Here is a 20,848-nt window from a genome sequence, read left to right on the forward strand (position 1 = left end):
AATATGAAAGGTCCCACAGTTTTAATATTCTTATTCCACCTACGGATATTCTGGATAAACTTGAATCCCTCAATGAAAGTCGAGACATGTGAAAATCAAAGATCACTTTTACAACAGATGATCGATTTTCAGCTTCTAAAGATTGCAAGAGGTTTCTTCATTTAATCACAATGAAACATCTTCATGTCAAAAAATAATTACCCCCTTAAAAAACAGAGATGTACCCAGACCAAAGGATCAGCTTTGCAGTTGGAATAAAAATTTGAGTCCTGCCCCTTATCTGCTGTGTGACATTAGCCAAGTCACCTAACCTCTCAGAGCCTGTTTTGTGTGTGGCTAACGCTGGCACAATAATACCTACTCAGAGGGTTCATGGGAGGACTCTCTGAGGGAACATCTGTAGAAGATGGCTCGCAGAGCACCTGGTACTATTGCTCTTCTTTTAATTCTTATTATTGTGAGATATTATAGCGAAAAACCTGGTCCTCTCACTTTCCACTGCAGATATCAACCTGCGTGTGTCTGCTTCATCTCTTCTCCACAATCATGATTACAGACCCGGGCACCCTTCAGCAGGCTGTCGTATCAGTTTTTTGTATCTGATAGCACACCAGGAAAGATGCACTGAGACTGGGCTGTGTCCAAATGCTGGATTTTTCTGGGTTACATTTTGGGAGCTTTTAGGTGGAATTTGAGACCTAAAAATCCTAAGTCACACAGGGCAATGCTGTGAAGAAACGAAGATGAACCATACTTGAGCTGTGAGTGTCCTTTGAATAATACTAGAACTGACGAGTCACTGACCTCCACCTCTGAAAGGAATAATACGCTGAAGGTTAATTGAATTTAAATTTTAAAAAAATTTTTTTTAAAAAAAAGAATAGGGCAGCCCTGGTGGCTCAGCGGTTTAGCGCTGCCTTCAGCCCAGGCGTGATCCTGGAGACCCGGGATCGAGTCCCACATCAGGCTCCCTGCTTGGAGCCTGCTTCTCCCTCTGCCTGTGTCTCTGCCTCTCTCTCTCTCTCTCTCTCTCTCTCTCTATGTCTCTCATGAATAAATAAAGTCTTTAAAAAAAAAAAAGAAGAAGAATATCAGGAAGTCAGGGTGGGGAGATGTGAATACCAAATTTGGGTGAGAATTACAATATTAAGTGAAATTTCACTGTTCGGGATAGATTATATAAATAAAACCTGTGAATTCCCCAAAGTGAGGCAGATGTAGGGTGAGCACCTACCAACACCTAGTTATTAAATAAACTGGGGCCACTCTTAGATGGTTTGAAGGGACCAACAGCAGACCTCTCTGGGTAGGTTCAAAGAAGCTTCTTACTTAGCCCCTGGCAGAGAAAGAACTCGTGACTTGCGATCAAACTGGCTGGAGGCACGGGGAGCCTAATTTTTATAGAAAATTAGGGGATCCCTGGGTGGTGCAGCGGTTTAGCGCCTGCCTTTGGCCCAGGGCGTGATCCTGGAGACCCGGGATTGAATCCCACGTCGGGCTCCCGGTGCATGGAGCCTGCTTCTCCCTCTGCCTGTGTCTCTGCCTCTTTCTCTCTCTCTCTCTGTGACTATCATAAATAAATTTAAAAAAATTTTTTTTAAAGAAAATTAGGAGGTGCCAGCATTGGAGTAAAGGCCCCTGGATCCTGGTCACACAACAAGCAGGCCCTGTAATAGCACATCCCACAGGTGGGGGGCAGGGGCAGGTGTACTACTAGCACCTGGGGCAGAACCACGCTCTGCTGTGTGGGGCTAAGCTGCCTGGCATGAGATGTCTGGCATCCCCAGGACGAGGTGTGCAAAATGCCAGGAGCACTACTTACCTTACTTGAGAACTAAAGTACACCTTCTATTTTCAAAACCCCCTGGAATAATGGGGTACTGTTCCTATTGGACCATCTGAGTGGCCAGTGTGCCAACTCCGGTGCATACCTAGGTCCCTGGAGAGCTTCTGAACCATCCAGAAGCCCAGGCCCACCCCCAGAGATCCAGATCCAAAGAGTCTGCCATGAGAACAGGAGTTGGTATATTTTACAAGTTCCCCAGGTGGGATTCTTTTGTCTAGAGATACGGAACAAGGACTTGCCTATGGGGAGGGCTGCCTTGCTGCCTTCCACAGGATGGGTTAGAGTGGAATTTTGGGCAGCATTAGCACATCAGCTGCCTTTGACCAGCCTAGAGGAGGCCATCTGTGTGCAGGGTGGGGAAGGGGTGAGGGGTGAACCCACTGGTCCAGATTCCAGAGGGAATTCTTTAGCTGTCACCATGTTCTAAATAACCTCAGACTCCATCACAGGCTTGAGGAACCCTGGATGCTTGCTGCCAGTGAAGCTCATCAGAGCTGAGGAGGAGAAAGAGGCAGCTATGGCATCCATAGGGGACAGGACCAAACATAGCAGAAGTAGCAGAACAGGGGACAGCCTGGTCTCACACAGGAAGAGAAGCAAGTGGGTCCCAGCTCTTCCAGACAGACTCTAGCAACCAAAGTGCTAGAGGCCATAGGAAGGCAGTTTGCCAACTGCAGAGACCCAGATCCTCTGACCCTTTGCCTGGTCCATAGGGAGGAACCAGATGCAGAGTCCCCTCTGGGGTAGGGGAAGGGAGACAGTTCCTAGTCTGCCAGCCTGGCTCCTGACTGCTATGATGCACAATTAGGAGAATGGGGAGAGAAAGAGTGAAGAGAACAAAAGTTGGGGCCCAGTGACAGTAGTTTTGGGGGACAGTCAGATTGGAGGGGTCAGGGGAAGACACTGTGGGACAGCAGGATATATGTCGTCCTTGAAGACTTTTCATGGCTCCATTAAAAAAAAAAATATATATATATATATATATATATATTATATATATATAAAACTGTATTTTATGACTATATTGGTATAAGGACAAACACAATTCAGGCTAGATTCATTATTTTTTCCTCTGGTTTAAAAAAAAAAATGCAGGACATCTGGGTGGCTCAGCGGTTGAGCATCTGCCTTCAGCTCAGGTCATGATCCCGGGATCTGGGATCGAGTCCCACATCAGGCTCCTTACAGGGAGCCTGCTTCTCCCTCTGCCTCTGTCTCTGTCTCTGCCTGTCTCTGTATATCTCTCATAAATAAACAAAATCTTTAAAAAAATAAAAACAAATTTAAAAAATGCAAAAACATTTTTGTGGGTCTGTTAACATTTCACGGGCCCTAAGCATTGGAGACACTGAGTATAACAGATAAGACAGCCTTGCTTGAAAGAAATACACCAAAATATATATTCTTTAGCAGTGTGATTCTATATGATTGATTTTTTTTTCTTGGTTGATCATACTTTCTAAGTGTTCCACAGCAAACAGGTAAATAGTAATAAAAGCAAACACTCATACATGCTAGCCTCCTACATGCTAGCATGTTCTAAAGACTGCATGTATATTAATTCATTGAATGGCCTCCACAGCCCTGTGGGGCACGGACTGTTATCATGCCTGGTGACAGACGACTGCCCAAGCAGCATCTGACCCCAGGTGCCCGGCAGCTCTAATGCCCCACGTAAGGAGCTTCCGCTTCTGCATGATGTTGGGCCCACACCCACATGCTCACGCACCTCTGCAGCAGCGGCTCGAGCCACCCCTCGTGGCACTCACAGTGGCAGTCCAGGAAGGTCAGCACCTCGCCCTTAGCCGCAGACGCGCCCAGAAGCCGGGCTCGCACCAGGCCCTCCCTCTTGTTGGCACGGATAAGACGCACCTTGGGCAGCCCAGATAGCTCATTGGCCAAGCGCTCCTTTAGATGCTCTGCGGAGGCAAGTAAGACAAGCAGGGTCACCGCCCCACACCCCAAGTCATGTCCTGCCAGGGCCTCACTATCCCAAAAGAGAACACACATAAGCCTCTTTTGCTCTGCACCTGGGATGTCCTGACCTCACCCAGAACCGGGGCGGGAAGGGTAAGAAGGCCAGGGCAGGCTGGGGCAGAGGAATTCCAGAACCACCGAGTGCTTCCCATCAGAACACACATGCACTGAATTGTATGCTTGAAATGGGTGCATGTGGTATGTGGATATATCTCAACAAAGCTGTTACTCTCTCAGAAATACATCATACCTTGACGTGTGAGCATTTAAAGAGACAAAACATAAAAATTGCCCAACCACAATGTTTCAGAAAAACTGGCTTACTATAAACTTGGTTTATTTACGTTAATTAATTATGTAAAATGTTATAAAATTTTAAATTATGTGGAATTATGTTAACAAATAACAACCTCCCGTGCCTAATTACTGTCTAGGGGATTTACCTATAAGTCACATGAGTCTTAAAACTATCCCATAAGGTAAATACAACAATTATCCCCATTTATAGATGAGAACCAGAGAGGCTAGGTGATATGTCAAGATCTCAGAACAAGTGAGCTAAGGAGCCAGGATTTTAACCTGGTGGCCCTGGTTTGAATCCAACAGGCTTAACACTGCCTCCCAGAGCTTCCTTGTACAATCTCTTATCCTTGTGAAACAAATCCAAAACTTGTCAGGAGGATGTGCTCATCGCATTTTGCGGAAGAGGAAATGAAGCTTTAAAAGTTGAAAAGTCATGCCCACAGCAAGGGCTGGCCCCCAGACTTGCAACTCCACACACGATCTGGGACTGGAGGCCCTGATTCACACCCCTCTGTGGGTCACATGGAGGTGGGTGGGAAACCATCAGGCAACCTAAAAATGAGACAATCTCTCTAGGTCAATGTGGGCTTTGTCTGAAGTCCTCAATCATCAGCAAAAAGGAAAATTTTATGAACTGTTCTAGGTTGCTTCATAGTTTGTAAAAATGTTTCCCTAAATATTCTTGGCACTCAAAAAAAAAAAAGAGCATTCATTGGTTGATTTTTTTTTTCAGTCCTAAATATAACTGCAAGTAAGCTGACAGCAGGAATAAGGGAGCTGACTTCCCAAGGAAAGCTAATTAGTGGCAGTGCCCAGTAAACACCCAGGAAAATGCAGGTGCAAAAAAAAAAAAAAAAAAAAAAAGGAAAGAAAGAGAAAAAGAAAATGCATGGGTAGCTGTTCTTTATGGATTTGGATTTGGTCAGCATCAAATTTATGTCTGTCTGAAATGTCTCCCCAAACCCTGGGAGGGGCTGACACTGGTTCAACCCCGCTCAGACTGACACACAGAGGGTGGCAGGGAGGAGGGGCAGATCAGGGCTCTGATCTCGTTACAGGCTGTGGGGGGACATGTGGCCCACGCTACAAGCCACCACTATGGAGAGGGAAGCCTCGGCCCCACAGGGCCTTACACTGACATCCATGAGAGAACAGAGCTGCACGGAAGGGCTTCAAACCATAGCCCTGTCTGTTGAGGTGCTATTCAGTCCCACGAGGATAAAATAATTAATCTGATCCTTGCTTCTAAACGAATATATTTCTGAAATGTTTTTGGCACTCTACAGGTTTTTAATATTTCATAAAAGAATAAGTTACCATTTAACAAATGTTAGCAATACTCCAGGCACTGAGCCAGCACATGATCAGCCTTCATCTCAATCCTCACAATGACCCTACAAGGTAGGAACTGTTACCCCATTTTATGGGGGCCGAGGTCAAGGTTGACACTGGACTCGCTCAAGACTGTGTAGCCACAAAGCGTTGGAGCTGGGCTCCTTGTGCACTATGATCCAGAACCAGTGCCAACGCAGATTTAAAACAGCCCTGGGGGCAGCCTGGGTGGCTCAGCAGTTTAGCGTCGTGTTCAGCCCAGGGCGTGATCCTGGAGACCCAGGATTGAGTCCCACGTCGGGCTCCCTGCATGGAGCCTGCTTCTCCCTCTGCCTGTGTCTCTGCCTCTCTCTCTGTGTGTCTCTCATGAATAAATAAACAAAATCTTTAAAAAAAAAAAATCCCTGGGAGCAAGGGAGCAAAGGAGCAAAGGAAATAGATGAGTACCTACTACATGCCAGTGGACATGGGGTTCTGTCCGGCATAAGATCTCATTTATTCCTTGTCGCTCTTTGACATAAGTATGGATAAACCCATTTACAGATGAGAAACTGAGGCTCAGAAAAGACAAGTGACTTGTCCCAGGTGTCATGATAGGTTCACAGTAAAGCTCACTTCCAGCCCAGATGCCCTGACCCCAGAACTCAGTGCCCAGTAGGCTTCACTCAGCCTCAAGCTCGGGTCTGGCTTACACGGTGTCCTAGAGAATGCCAGCTGTCCCCAAACACCCACTCTCCCTGTGGGTACACACAGCTACCCATCATATAGGCTACAGTTCCTAGCCTCCCTTGCAGCGAGGTTTGGTCAAGTGTCCCCGTTCTGCTCAGTGGGATATGAGGGCAACTTCCCGGTCTGGCTCCCCAGCTCCTTGAAACCCTACTACTACCAGGAGCGAGCAGGAGGGGAAGAACCAGCCTGGGGCATGCAGACCAAGGCAGCACCACATTCTCGAGAATGTGCAGCTACGGGGCAGAAGGAGCTGGGCCCTTAACACTGTGGAGCCCGCCACACCGGCCCTAAGACTGTTATGCAAGAGGTGTGATGTGAGAGACACCAATTTTTATCCCGTGTAGATTACTGTTATTTTGACTTTCTGTGAGAACACCCAAACACACCCACCAATTAGGACACATCCTCCTGGCTTTGAAGTCAGACAGACCAGGCCCAGAGCCTGAAGCAGCAGAAGCCCACAAAGCAGTAGCTGCCCAGGGATGGTGATTTGGCTCTCCCTGTTGCTGCGGCCTTGACATTTCTCCTCAGTTGAGCTTAGGTGCCCTCACTTCGGCTAGTCACATGGCATGTGGCATGACGGCAGCAACCCCAACACCCCACCCATGGGGTGTTGAGTCATGGGTGACTGAGTGACCTTCCCGTTTCCTCCAACAGCCCTCAGATAATTCCCATGAGGTTTATTATATTGAAGCCTACACCCCTTATCCTGGCCTCCAAGACCCTACTGGCCTGACCCACCTGTGCAACCTGTTCCCATGTCACCTCCCCACTGACGGTAGGCCCGAAGAATACCTGTTCACCCTCACTTCTTCCTGCACCTGCTACCAGTTTGCCTCCTTCTCTACATCCTAGCTATTGGCTTAAAACCACCTCCTCAGGGAGGCTTCCTGCCCCCCACCAGCTAGAGGAGGGCCTGTCCCCAAGCTCCACGTAGTCTTCTCCCACTTCTGTTTCATAGCACTTTCCACCTTGCTATATTACATTTGCTATGTCATTGCATTAAGCTATGCTATTTTATATTGTGTTGTATTATATTATTCTTTACATGTTCATTGACCATCTCCATCCACATCTCCACTCACCAGAATGTGAATTTTATGAGAGCGGGGATTTGTGTTTCCCACAGAATCCCCAGTGCCTAGAACAGTACCTGGCACACAGCAGAAACTCAAAAAACATTCAGTGAATAAATAAGGGCCAGCCCTGGACTGCATGTAAATTGCTGGACCCCAGGTCACACTGGTCGGGCCTATAGGGATGTTGGCCACTCTCTCAATGGAATATCTCTCCCTGGCTTCAGTTCTCCTGTCTGGACTGTCTTTCTTTCTTTTCTTTCTTTCTTTCTTTCTTTCTTTCTTTCTTTTTTAAGAATTGAGAAAGAAAGAGAGGGAAAGAGAGCTAGGTGAAGGGGAGAGGGAGAGGGAGAGAGAAAATCTCAAGCAGACTCCTTGCTAAGCATGGAGCCTGATGTGGGACTTGATCTCAGGGCCCTGAGATCATGACCTGAGCCGAAATCAAGAGTAAGATGCCCAACTGACTGAGCCACCAAGTACCCCTGCGCTGCCCCTTTTGGATCTCATCTCAAACTTGACACATCTAAAGCCAAATGCCCCCTTTCCTCTCCCAGACCTGTCACTCCTGCCCTGGGTGGCTTTTCCAACTCTGGGATAGCACCAGCACTCATCCGGAGACCTAAGCCAGGAGCCTGCAGGTCCTCTAGATGTCATGTCTCAAATGTCCCTCCTCCCCTCCCTACCCCTTCCCTCTACCTGCACCTGACTCCAAGCCTCCACCTGTCACCTGGGCCACCTCTACAGGACCTGGCCTCCCCAAAGAGCTCCCCTATACACCATTTTCCCACAGGTATCTCTGGCCCAGAGGGATCCCTCAAAGGGCAAAACTGCTCTCCTGTTTAAAATCCTACCTTTGGGGAAAAAAAAAAAATCCTACCTTTGCTCTTCCTGCCCCAGGACAAAGTCCCAGTTGGGCCTCATGTCTAATGCTGCCTATACCCTTCTCATGTCTCATCCCTCTCCTCTGCCTGCCCCCCCTGAAGCAGCTGCTCCTTCCTGAACTACCTGCAGATCCTACACAATCCAAGCAACACCATGCCTCCGAGCCTTTCCACATTCTGTGCCTCTGCTCAGAACACCCTCCTTCCACCTCTGCTGCCCAGAAACCACTCAACCTTCAAGACGTAAGGTCAGGGATCCCTGCGTGGCTTAGCGGTTTAGCGCTGCCTTCAGCCCAGGGCGTGATCCTGGAGACCCGGGATCGAGTCCCACATCAGGCTCCCTGCGAGGAGCCTGCTTCTCCCTCTGCCTGTGTCTGTCTCCCTTTCTGTGTCTCTCATGAATAAGTAAATAAAATCTTAAAAAAAAAAAAAAAAAAAAAAAAAAACAAAAGACATAAGGTCAGACACTATTCCTAGGTGTTGTGTGTTCTGTAGCACCATGTGGCAGAGCCATCAGCACTCCCGCATCCCCAGCCTGCTCTGAGCTCCCCGAAGGCTGGGGCTGGGCACAGGGGGACACAGGAAGCCCTCCCTTCCTGGACCCCTACCACCTCCCATAAGTCACACCTTTGCCTCCCAGACACTACTATGGAAAGCCAGGCCCCTCGGGAGCCCGTATCCGGGGCTTACCTCTATCACTGTAGTCATCTACAAGGATGACTTCTTCTAGCAGGATGTCTGGGGACGTCTCAAGGACACTGTAAACTGTCCGGAGGAGAGTTGACCAGGCTTCATTATAAAACGCTATGACAACAGAAGTCGTGGGCAAATTCTCATAATCATATTTCTTCTCTTTGCACCTGCAAATACAAGACAGTTTCAGGAATTGAGAACCTGCTGCGGACTGTGTGTACCGGGCCCAGGATGGTGCTGGGGATGGAGGCATGAAGGCGACACAGGTCACGGTTGCGAGGCCTCTTCCTGGGGAGTAGAAAATAATCTGCTGGCATCTTCCAGAGCCCCCCGTGTTCCACTAGGAGCCCGAGCAGATTCTAAGAAAGGCTTTAAAATGACGCCAAGAAGCTTGAACTGTGGGACACTGTTTTTAAGCTTTAAAGCCATTTTCAGATTTGAGCAACAGACAAGCAGACTCCAAAGGGAGGGAGACTGCCAATCCTCCCTCCTCAACAGCTCTCTCACCTTCCAGCCCCACTGCCAACTGCCAGGCCTGTGCTCGGCCATGCCCTCTGCCTGGAGCACCCTTTCCTCATTCTTCTCCCTGGGAAACTCTCTGCCCTCTCTCTGCCCCTGTGCAGGCTGCTGCAGGCTGCAAGAGGGGCCCCTGGCCACACCTCTATCTCAGCAGGTGTCACTCACTGGCTGGCTCTGGGCTCTGGCCCTGGCTGGAGTCTCACTGTGCTCCCCAGCACCACCCTGGCCACACCTCTGCTTGCAAAGGCGGTGTGCTGACCACAGAAACTGGAGCCACCACTAGAACACTAGAACAGTCTAGAAGGGCTCCGGGGAGGACCCTGACTACCCTCTCTTCCAGGAGCCGTGCCACCCCTCGCCTCACTCAGCCGTGGCCTAGTGATAGGGGTGAGGGGATGGGCCTTTGACTGGCAATGAGAGGAACCAATAAGCTTTCTCCTTCTTTCCTAGAGTTTCCTGTTACCTTACAGGGAAGTTTCCCTACTGGACAGAGAACTCTCCTCACAGTGGCTGATGATAAACTCCCAGGGTCATTCCAGAAAACTGGGCCATGCCTGGAAATCATCAGCAAGACATGGCCAGAGACAGGCAGGCACAGAAACCCAAGAAGGGCACCTGCAGGCCCCTGGGCTGGAATGGTAGGCTGGCAGTGCAAGATGGGCAGACGTGCCCAAGACCGGCCACACTGCCTGGGCACAAGGGAAGGCCTTACAGATGGGCGGGGCAGCACGTCACAAGAGACGCAGAACCCAGTAGGATGAGGAATGAATCTACTCTGCTGACCAAGTGCCATGGGCCAGGCGATGTACCACTGTGCCCTTACCTGTAACCAAATATTTCCCAATTACCTACTATGTGCTCAACTGAAAAAAGAAAAAAAAAGCTCTCCTGCTCCCACAGAGCTTACATACAAGGGGACAATAACCAAATAAGCAAGCATGTCAGTAATTTCTGAAAGTGATGGTGCTATGAAAAAAAGCGGGATGCAAAACAGAGCAACTGTTGAGGGGAGTGGGAAGGGGGAAAGGGTACAACCTGCAGAATGGGTAATCAGGGAGGGCCTCTTAGAGGAGGTGACATGGAGGATGAGACCTGAAAATGAGGGGCCTGGTCCTGCAAAAAGCAGAGAAAAAGACCTTTAGGTATGCATTTTATGTCTTTGTGGTTTTTCTCTTTTTATTTTCTCCTTTTTCAAACATTCCTTAAGAAAATTTTCAAACATACAAAAAGTAGAGAGGATATTTTAAGAAATTCCTGGGACCTTGTGCCCGACATTCTCAAGGCAAGGTCAATCTTGCTTCATCTATGCCCCCACCCATTCCCTCCATCCCAGACTAGTTTTAAGCAAAACCCAGCATAGCCCAGCATCCATAAATATTTCAATAGATCTCTAAGAGATAAGGACTCTTATGATAAAACACAAGAAAACTGAAACACCTTAAAAAACTAGTGACTCCTAAGTGCTTCCGTATCTCCAGTCTAAAATATTTCATAAAAATTCAGACGGTAACGGTTGGAAGACACACCATTCTTTTAAGAATCTCTATGTTGTGGGGATCCCTGGGTGGCTCAGCGGTTTGGCACCTGCCTTAGGCCCTGGGCGCCATCCTGGAGTCCCAGGATTGAGTCCCGTGTCGGGCTCCTGGCACGGAGCCTGCTTCTCCCTCTGCCTGTGTCTCTGCCTCTCTCTATGTCTATCATGAATAAATAAATAAATAAAATCTTTTTTAAAAAAAAGAATCTCTATGTTGCTTAACAGTAGAATGAGTTGATTTTAAGATGCATTCAAATCTCAGAAATGTTTATATATGAAAAAATGACTTAAAATTAATGCAGTGTAATACTTTAACTCCCCAAAACACTTCCCATGTTGGCATTTATTGAGACTAGGCTCAGAGAGGTGAATTACTGGGGCAGTTCACAGAATTCCTGCGAGTATGTACCTGCCCAAGGTCCTTATGCCCAGACACCTTCCCTCCAGGATGCTCAGGCAGGATCTAAATATAGATCCCAACACCGTCCCTCCCTGCCCAGCCCTCCTTCTTAAAAGACCTGGGCAATTTCTCCTGTCCTTCCTCTCAGGGTCCTGCTCTAGGCCCTCCTTCCTAAACTCCAGAACAGCTTCTGCCGAGAGCTTTGCTGTCACTGGGATGGCTTTTGCACATGAACAGGCTTATCTGGGAGACTCTGTAAGAGGCTGGCTCTTCTCAACCACCTTTATATATCTGCTGTATTTGCAGGCCTTGCTCTGGACACTTGAGGAAAAGCCAGCCAAGGATGGAACATCACAGCTCTGATGTCTTGAAGTGACAGGGCATCCCCAGCAGCAGGACCCGAGTCCTTGGACACCATGGGCTTCCAATTCATGGAAGCAGTTATTTAGCACTGTGCTCCTCAGTGGGGAGTCCAGCCCAAGCTCAAGGGGAGGAGAAGTAGGCTCCATTCTTTGCAGGGGAAGATAGCAAAGAATGTGTGGATATGTTTTAAAACCACAACACAGGATCAGAATGCAGCAGAATGTGTCTTCCAAGATCATGTGCTAAGACACTGAAGTTTCCTCTTTGTTTCCTCCCATGGATCATCCATTCTGTCAGAAGCCAGCTCCACTGCAGTGAAATGAGGATACTCAAGCATCCTAGGGGGAGGCTTCTGTCTCGAGGGCCACCAACCAACAGCCTGTCCTAACCAACCAGCATGGATTGAGCCCTCTTGAAAGCAGCTCTTCCAGCCCCAATTAAGCCTTGAGATGATGAAAGCCCCAGGCAGCATTTTGACTGTGATCTCATGAGAGATTCAGAGCCAGAACCACCCAGCTAAGCCACTCCCAAATTCCTGACCCACAGAGATTATGTGAAATCCCAAATGTTTATTGTTGCTTTAGGCCACTAAGTTTATGGTACTGCATAGGCTGAAATAAATCACAAGGAAACTGTCAGCTAAACCCAAACTGAGAGACGTTTTATAAACCAATAGGCCTGTACTCAAAAACTGCCAGTGTCCTAAGGGACAGAGATAGGCCCAAAGAGACACAACTAAATGTCACCCTTGATTCTCAATTAGATAACAGAGCAGGAAGGAAAAGCTGCACCAAAAATTGGCACAGTTGGAAAAATTCAGTATTGTAGAAACGTCCTGAATTCGATAACTACGTCATGGTATTACAAGAGAATGTCCCTGTCCTAGAAAACGCATGCAGAAGTAACAAAGGATAAAGGGCGCTTAGCACTGAAATTTATTCTCAAATGTGTATAATACTATAGTACAGAGAGAGGAAAAAAAAAATAAATGGGGCAAAATAATGAATGGATCTAGGCGAAGGACGTACAGTAGTTTCTAATGCTATTTTTCAATTTCCTCTGGCTTTGAATTTTTCAAAATCAAAAGTGTAATATAATAAGAAGGAAAAAAATGTTATGGTTGCCAAGGGTATATCCAAGCACCACGCTGATTCTGATTCTAAAAATACGTATGTCAAGGCTAGTGGTCCTGACAAAGGCCCTGTTCTATCTCACTCTTTCTCAGTTCCACCAAAATAGCTGCCTTCCTCCAAATATGTTACAATAAATGGAAAACATATATATGTATAAAAATATTAATAAGTGTATCTGCATTTTAAAAGCCCCTGACGAGTAGTCAGAGTGCATGAAGAAGCCAGAGCCCACTAGAAGCTTGAGATAGAATTGCTTAGACTCCATGAAAAAAAATGTGTTTCTGTGCAACCTAAAGATTTTTTTATTTAAAAAAAAAAAAAAAAAAAGGCAAAAATTTAGTTTCTCCACAGGCCCAAGGAGGAATGAATGGGAAATAAGGACAGTAAACTGAGGTTTTCAAAAATGAAGTTTATTCAATTTAAGCAATTGTCCTATTGTGTGAAATCACATTCTTACTGTTCAGTATTAAAATGTATTTCTTCCAGGATGGGAATTAAGTAGGAGGGCAGAAAAAGCTCTGCATGACCAAATAACGTCTGTCCCTCCTCAGTATCTTTGTTTATGTGTTTTCACTGCTCTGCAAAACCCCAAAGCCCATGACCACTGTTCTTGAATGTCTAGGTATGTTCTCTATTTGTCTCCCTTTAAATCACAAGAGTTCTGGGTACCAGTTGGCAAAACATACTTAGAGCTTCAAAATGTTCCTCTTCTCTTTAATCTCATATCAATATATCTAAGACCTCCTTACAGACACCCCTAAGGAAGCCTGCAGTAACAATCTTTCTTTGTAACATTATTTATAACAGTGAAAAGCTATAAACAATTTGAACATCCTGACAAGAAAATGCGAAACAGTGCAGCTGCATGAAGAAAGGCTACAAGACCATCCAAAACCACGTTTTCAGAGACTATTTGACAGTAAAGGAGAACAGCCTCACTGTAACGGTAAATCAAAAAAGCAGGGTACAAATCTATAAACAGCAGTGTGTGTGCCGTGCTCACGTGCTCACATGCAAACAATAAACAATAGAAAGAAATATGCCAAAAATGTTAGCAATGGAGATCTCTGAGCAGCAGAATTATTACGGATTCTTTCTTCTTTACAGTTTTCTGCATTTTAAGATTGTTCTACAATGAACATGCCTCATTTTTATAATCACAAAGATTATTTTTAAAAGATTGGATCATATTTCTTTAGCTTCCCATAGCAAATGTCCTCACTGAGTGATAATTTCACACTCTGACCACTCCTTTTCTCTTGGCCTGGTAGAGTTTCTCCTTCTTTCTTTAAACATACCTTAAAGGCATTCTCCTTCACAAAGTTCAATATATCCTTCTGGAATGTCTAAGTTTGTTTCCAGGAAAAATACTTTCCCCCCTTTTCCTTTTTTTTTTTTTTAAAGCAAATTCCCAAAAGTTCAAATTGCAAAATAAACGCTGCTGAAAAAGAATATGCAGTTCACTTTCATTGCGTGATCAAAACAAATTGAAAGGCTTTTACAAATGTACAAGTCTGACCTTCTAGAACTGTGAATTAACTAAGTCTTTGATTCAGTGACCCAACTTTTCATTTAGATCAGTTAACCAAAAAAATTATTTAATAGCTCTGATGTGACTATCCCTATCTTAGGTGCTTTGACGGAATATAAAATAATTATATGGCATCCTTCTCCTGGTTGATAAAAAGCGGTGCATCCTCTAATTAAATAAGAACAGCTATGCATCCATCACTCAGGGTTCCACTTTTGCCTAGTGGAAGCTCAGAGCCAAATTTACTGCTAAATCATAGTGAGCCATCCTTTCCTTAACTTTCTGGTATAATCCGTGTGTTTTGTAAGGGCAGTGGCTGAACTGTGGTTTTTGCTATATTTTCCACATGCTTTGTATTGTACTGGTAATAATAATATTTATTGAGTGCTGACCACATCATGGGCAGTGTGCTAAGCACTTATGTGTTATTCCACTTTCCCTCCACAACAACCCTCTTGGGTGGAGAATATCATAATCTCCATTAACACAATACAGGTCTATTATAAGGATGTGAATGAATGGATGCAGTAAATGCCTCCTCATTTTCTTTTATGTTTATATTCATGTTATCACATAAATGTCTTTAAAAAAAAAGAAAAGAAAAGAAAACCTGGGGCACCTAGGTGGCTCAGTCTGTTGGGCATCTGCCTTCAGTTCGTGTCATGGTCCTGGAGTCCTGGGATCGAGTCCCACGCTGGACTCCCTGCTCACCTGGAAACCTCCTTCTCCCTCCCTCTCTCTCTGCGTGCCTCTCCCTTTGTTTTGCTCTCTCTCATATCCTTTCTTCATGTTACTGCATTTTCTCTTTCAGGAACCATGTCTCCCAGACTCTCAGTTTGCGTGGTCTGTGCAAGGCTACACACAAGTGCATGCACACACACAGATGAATGTATATACACACCTCTAGGAAGGTTACATGCTCCCCAGGCCTGACCAAGGAACATTTTCCTGACGACATCAGGTGGGTCCCTGAATCCAGGGCCCAGAATAATCCAAACTTTGTCCTTATCCCACACTTTTCTGTTACAGAAGTCAATATATTTTCTTTTATATTCAGGTCAGTTTGCATTGGGCTTTCAGTCGCTTTCAACCAAAAGAACTACAGCTAATAGAGAAATAGAGGGTTTTTTTGTTTGTTTTTTGTTTTGTTTTGTTTTGTTTTGTTTAAGTGAATGTAGGACTTTCACTTCTGGCAATATGGAAGAGTACAATGCTTAGGAAACCCTGTTGGAAAATTCTTGATAAGATACTGAAAAAAAAAAAAGAATTAAATGGATGGCTTAGCTTACAGAAAAAAGAAAAAAGTCATCAGAGTCCAGGAAAATATGAAGATACAAATCTAGATATTAGAGTTATGAGACAAAGAGCATTAAATGAATAGGCTTAAGATGCTTAAATAAATAAAAGAGGCCATCGAAAGAATGCCAAAGAAACAAGAATGATAGGCAAATTTCACTTAATATCAACATCTCACAGCAATGGTGCAAGTCAGGGGACCATAAAAAACTATCTTCAAATGCCAAACTACCTATCTAGAATGATATACCCAAATAAAATTATCTTTCAAGAACAAGAGCAAAATAAGAATATTTTCAGATAAGTAAAACTGAGAGTTTACAGCAATGGCTTTTCTCTACAGTAATGAATATATGATATGTTTCAAGAAGGAAAAGAACGCCAGAAAGTTCTCTGAGATCCAAAGATCACCCAGCATTCAGGAATGAATGAAGGGCAGAGACAATGATAACCTCAAGGTAAATGTAAACAAAATAATGTAGCATTTTAAAAATGTTTTAACGTGTTAGTTTAAAAAGCAAGACAGGGCAGCCCCAGTGGCACAGTGGTTTAGCACCGCCTTTGGCCCCGGGTGTGATCCCAGAGACCCGGGATTGGGTCCCATGTCGGGCTCCCTGCATGGAGCCTGCTTCTCACTTTGCCTGTGTGTGTGTGTGTGTGTGTGTGTCTCTCTCTCTCTCTCTCTCATGAATAAATAAATAAAATCTTTAAAGAAATAAATAAAAAGCAAGACAGAGGGGTGCCTGGGTGGTTCAGTAGACTAAGCACCTGCCTTCAGGCTCAGGTCATGATCTTCGGGTCCTGGGCTCAAGCCCCGCATCCTCACATCAGGCTCCCTGCTTAGCAGGGAGTCTGCTTCTCCCTCTCTCTCTGCCCCTTCTGCTCTCTATCTCTTATTTGCTCTCTCAAATAAATAAATAAAATATTAAAACAATAAAAATAAAAAGCAAGACAGAATTAAAATCCTGCAGTAAAATGGCATATAAGTTGGGAAGGAAGGTTATCAACGTTAAAGCATACTAAGGCCCATAGTTAGTGATTAACTTTAGATCCTGCTGAGTTGAATACGTTTTTAAATTTACCACTCAAGATGAGAAATAACAGAACCGCCAAATTAGTAGAGAAGAAAAAGTGGAATGAGAAGAGGAGAGAAAGACTTCTATTGACTCAAAAAGGCAGCATTTTTAAAAAAGGAAAAAGCAAAACATTTAGAAAGTATAAAATAGGATGGCATAATCAAAATAATCAAACCTTAAGTGTCTTGTAAGCATGAGAAATATATATATACACATTTACATATAGACATTTTATATATATACACACACACATATATACATATATATATATATACACATATGGACATAATTAGTTAAAAGTCAAAGATTGTCAGTCTGGATGTTTTCTTTAATGATCACACTAAATCTAGCAACATGCTATTTAGAGACAAGCCTGAAACATAAGGACATAGAATGAATGAGCGTAAAAGGATGGAAAAAGGTATCATGAAAATACTAACTAAACCTGAACACGGTTCTGCAGACCGAAAGCAGTGGTTCAAAGAAAGGATGCTACTCGGACAACCACAGATGGCTCTGGGAAAGATTAATAAAATAGCCTGTGCTTTACAACCTTGTTGGGGAAGCAAAGAAACATCAGTCTGACCTCTGCGCCATGTGTGATGTTGCTCGAAAGATACTGTTGTGATGACAACAGTCAAGCAGGCTGCCTCTCTGCAAGAATGGAAATCCTAACCAATTCCTTCCTGCCAACCCCAGTAAGGTGAACTTTTCTTTTGCTGAATTACCTATTTAGACTTATTCTGAAACTCTTCACCATCCCAGCACCCAAGTCCTGATCCCTGAACTCAGATGCACATCTGCAATTACAACATTAATGAGGCTAACACCAGAGCAAGCATCCAAGGAACACCTATGTATTGTTGGCACGCTTTCCTCAACAGCAGTTCAAAACTCTTCTTCTACAGCAGAGAATGTCTGATGCTCGCATATGGCATGTCCATCCCCGTGCCCGTAGAAATGCCCAGGGCGCTGTCCCTCCACCACAGTTTTCTCATCTCCTAAATAGGTCAGAATGCAAATAAGAATGACATTATAGTGATTATCTTAAGGCTTCTCTGATCTACAAAAACTGACGCCCTTTGCAAATATTGGTACATCTGCAACTATTTACTCATGACACATCTTACAAGTGACTGTAATGTCATCACAGTTTCAGGTGCAGTCAGTCTGTTTTGAATCCCTATTTTGCCTACATTCTGGTATTCTCCCGCTTGCTCAAAAGCACCCACCCTTAATCTTCTGAGTAATTAAAACCCCGAAGACCCTAAGACAGTAGTTTGCAACCCTATGTGCACATTAACCTCAACCTAGGCCCTACCTACAGAAATTTCTATTTAATTGTTCTGAGGAAGGTCCCTGGCATCAAAATTTCTCAAAGTTCCCCAAGGCCACAAATCCAGTTTTCTGGCTCCCCACTTTGGCCTGCTGCCATCTCAGACGGAAAGTTCTGTCTCCTTGCTCGGCTCAGAGGAGATGGTGTTTGTGAGTCTTGTAACAGAAATAAATAACAGGAACAGAAATAAAGCTATGCTCTAATCCACCGGCATGTGCATTATCAGACTTACAGAAAAGCTGGGGTCTACACCAAGTTTCAAGGAATTAGAGCTGACACTGAAGCATCTCTACAGGTCTGGCCTGTCCAAGAGAGGAGACGCAGTATCAAGGCCTGCAGACGCCAAGAGTCCCTGCGTAGTTCCCAACTCCTTGCCTGTGGTAACAGGTTCACCCACTGTAGTGTAAAAGGCAGGCTAAAAATGTGTGTGAACCTATGTACATACTCACGTTTGAATATATTCTCACTCACATACCCATAGATATATTTTTCAAAATCTATTTCTTTTTCTCCAAGATTTTATTTATTTATGAGAGAGAGAGAGAGCATGAACAGGGAAGAGGGGCAGAGGGAGAGGGAGAAGCAGACTCCCCACTGTGCAGGAAACCCCATGTGAGGCTCGATCCCAGGACCCTGAGATCATGACGCAAGCCGAATGCAAACGCTTAATCAACTGAGCCACCCAGGCGTCCCTCAAAATCTATTCCTATACCTGGAAAAATCTAAAAGGATACACGGCAAAACGTTAACAGCAGTTCTCCTGGGGCAGTAGGTTTATAGATAATTTTTATTTATTTATTTTGCTTCTATGTATACACCAACATTTCTAGAGTGAACATGTATTGCTTTTATAATTAAAACAGATAAATAATTGCCTGTACCCCAAAAGGGAGGAGGGAATAAAAGATCTGGGTTCTAGATCGGCTCTGCCCCAGATCTGCAAATTACCTTGGGAGCACGGCTTCTCCTCTCTGGTTAGACTGGATGCTCCCTCCGGGCCTTTCCCTTTGTGACACTCAAGGATCTTAACCATCCCTAAGCAGAGGCTTATCAGTTAGAGTCCCAAGGGACTCCCCCACCTGTACCTCCACTCCAATCGCAAATTTATATTTGCTGTTCTAGTTTCTCAGGCTAAAACCGCAGGCCCTGATTAGGTGCCTACCTTTGTATGAACTATAATAAAAGTGAGTCTCCGTAAAAGGCCCTGACCTTTCAGGCCACACTGAAGTTATGGCTCAAGGCCTGGCCTGGCTGAGACCAACACAGATCAAGCTCACCTTTCTCTCCAGCTAGGCGAGAATAATCCAACAAGCCTTGCTGCAGGAATTAAAGGCAGGAGGCATTCATACTTCTTATCACGCTGGGTTTGGATTAACTTCCCAGAGTCAATGCAATAGCAGGATCTATAAGCAAATCCTGATAGGACGCAGGGCAGCTGTGTCACCATGGAGACGGGATACCATAAGCCCCGCAGGTTATCCACAGTGCTTGAAAGAGGTTTCTCAACCTGGGACAATAAAGCAAGTTGGAACCAGGAAAAGAAAAACTTTACCACCGATCCCTGGATGACTCTTAAAAAGCGACCTCCAGACTACATTGTTGGCAACAGGGAAGGGAGGAAATGTAGCTAAGAATTGAGTGCACGGTGTGTTAAATGTTTTATTAACTCCTCGGTTGTGTTATTTCTACTCATTCCTCATTTTGCAGACAGGGAAAGTAGGGAGAACTGCACTAACACTAACAAAGTTCTACTCAAAAAGATTAACAGTGAAAACGCCTCAGGCCAAAGCACCAGGCTACACATGAACAGATACCGCAAAATAGGAAGGACAGTGAAGTGCAAGTCCATCACAATTCTGCCAAAGGGGGGGTGGGGAGCCACTTCTAAAGAAAGTACCCATGCTTTCTCTGGCCTAGGATTCACCCACCCCCAAATCCTGCAATGGGCACAGTGCCAAGGGGGCCAGGAGGGTCACATCCCCCACAGCCAGCTGCACCACTTCCTACCTGTGGGGCTTTAGGTGAGTCACCTGTCCTCCCTGAAACCTCTGCCACACCTCTAAAGCCGGAATGCCAGAAAACAGGGAGCAGCGGCAGGTGCCTGGTGCTCGCCAATCTCTGAGGTCTCTTTTCCTCAAAGCCTTTAAGAATGGGCTCAAGAGGGGACCTGGAAGATCCCCACCAACGAGGGAAGGAGAGAGAAAGACAGGAGGTCTTGCTCCCTTTTCTTAGGCAGTGGGCACAACCTGCTGGGCCAGCAACTCCAATAGGAATTAGGCCTCTGGCCACACAGGCTTGGGGCCTGCTGGGTGCACAGGAGTATGCTGAGCTGGCCCTCAGCCAGAGGGAGACTTTCCCACCACCTCCTCCCTGCCTTCCTCTGCCTAAAGCTCAGCAATCCAGCTCCCAGTGAGGGGGGAACCCTGGACTTGGCCTTCCAGGGCGACCTTTCAACTCTCCAGCTGGAGCGCCCTCTCCTCCTGGTTCATTCAAGAGCCTGGCACACCCAGATAAGTGAAAGGGGAGCCTATCTCCAACTCTAAGAGTTCTGAGTTTCACCAAGGTAGGGACATACTGGCAGAGCTGGGGGTACGGCAAAACCAGGAAGCACCCTTAGACCTGTCTGCCCAGCTCCAAGCCTCTGGCCACTTTTTCAGGGCCGAAAGACAGACCTTCTTTCTCAAGGGGGAAGGAGACAAGAGACCACCTAGTGAAAGATCCATCAATTTCTGAGACTTTGGGGATCCCTGGGTGGCTCAGCGGTTTAGCACCTGCCTTTGGCCCAGGGTGTGATCCTGGAGTCCCGGGGATCGAGTCCCACAT

General features: G+C 45.6%; 1 protein-coding gene across 2 annotated transcripts in view; it reads right to left on the reverse strand.

The window, feature by feature from the left end:
• The window catches only part of GALNT12 (polypeptide N-acetylgalactosaminyltransferase 12), a 38,615-nt gene that overhangs the window by 17,036 nt on the left and 731 nt on the right, over positions 1 to 20,848 (reverse strand). Inside the window, exons 1-3 of one of the 2 annotated variants that reach the window (XM_072727867.1) lie at positions 19,303 to 19,487; positions 8,835 to 9,004; positions 3,576 to 3,765 (exon numbers count right to left, since the gene is read on the reverse strand). In XM_072727867.1, the coding sequence (XP_072583968.1) occupies positions 3,576 to 3,765; positions 8,835 to 9,004; positions 19,303 to 19,472 (530 nt within the window). In that variant the 5' untranslated portion in view covers positions 19,473 to 19,487. Of the gene's footprint in view, positions 1 to 3,575; positions 3,766 to 8,834; positions 9,005 to 19,302; positions 19,488 to 20,848 lie in introns of those variants that run through there. The other variant, XM_026013203.2, reaches the window with a different exon arrangement.

Source organism: Vulpes vulpes, chromosome 12, assembly GCF_048418805.1.
Source record: "Vulpes vulpes isolate BD-2025 chromosome 12, VulVul3, whole genome shotgun sequence".
In the NCBI taxonomy this organism is placed as follows: Eukaryota; Metazoa; Chordata; class Mammalia; order Carnivora; family Canidae; genus Vulpes; species Vulpes vulpes.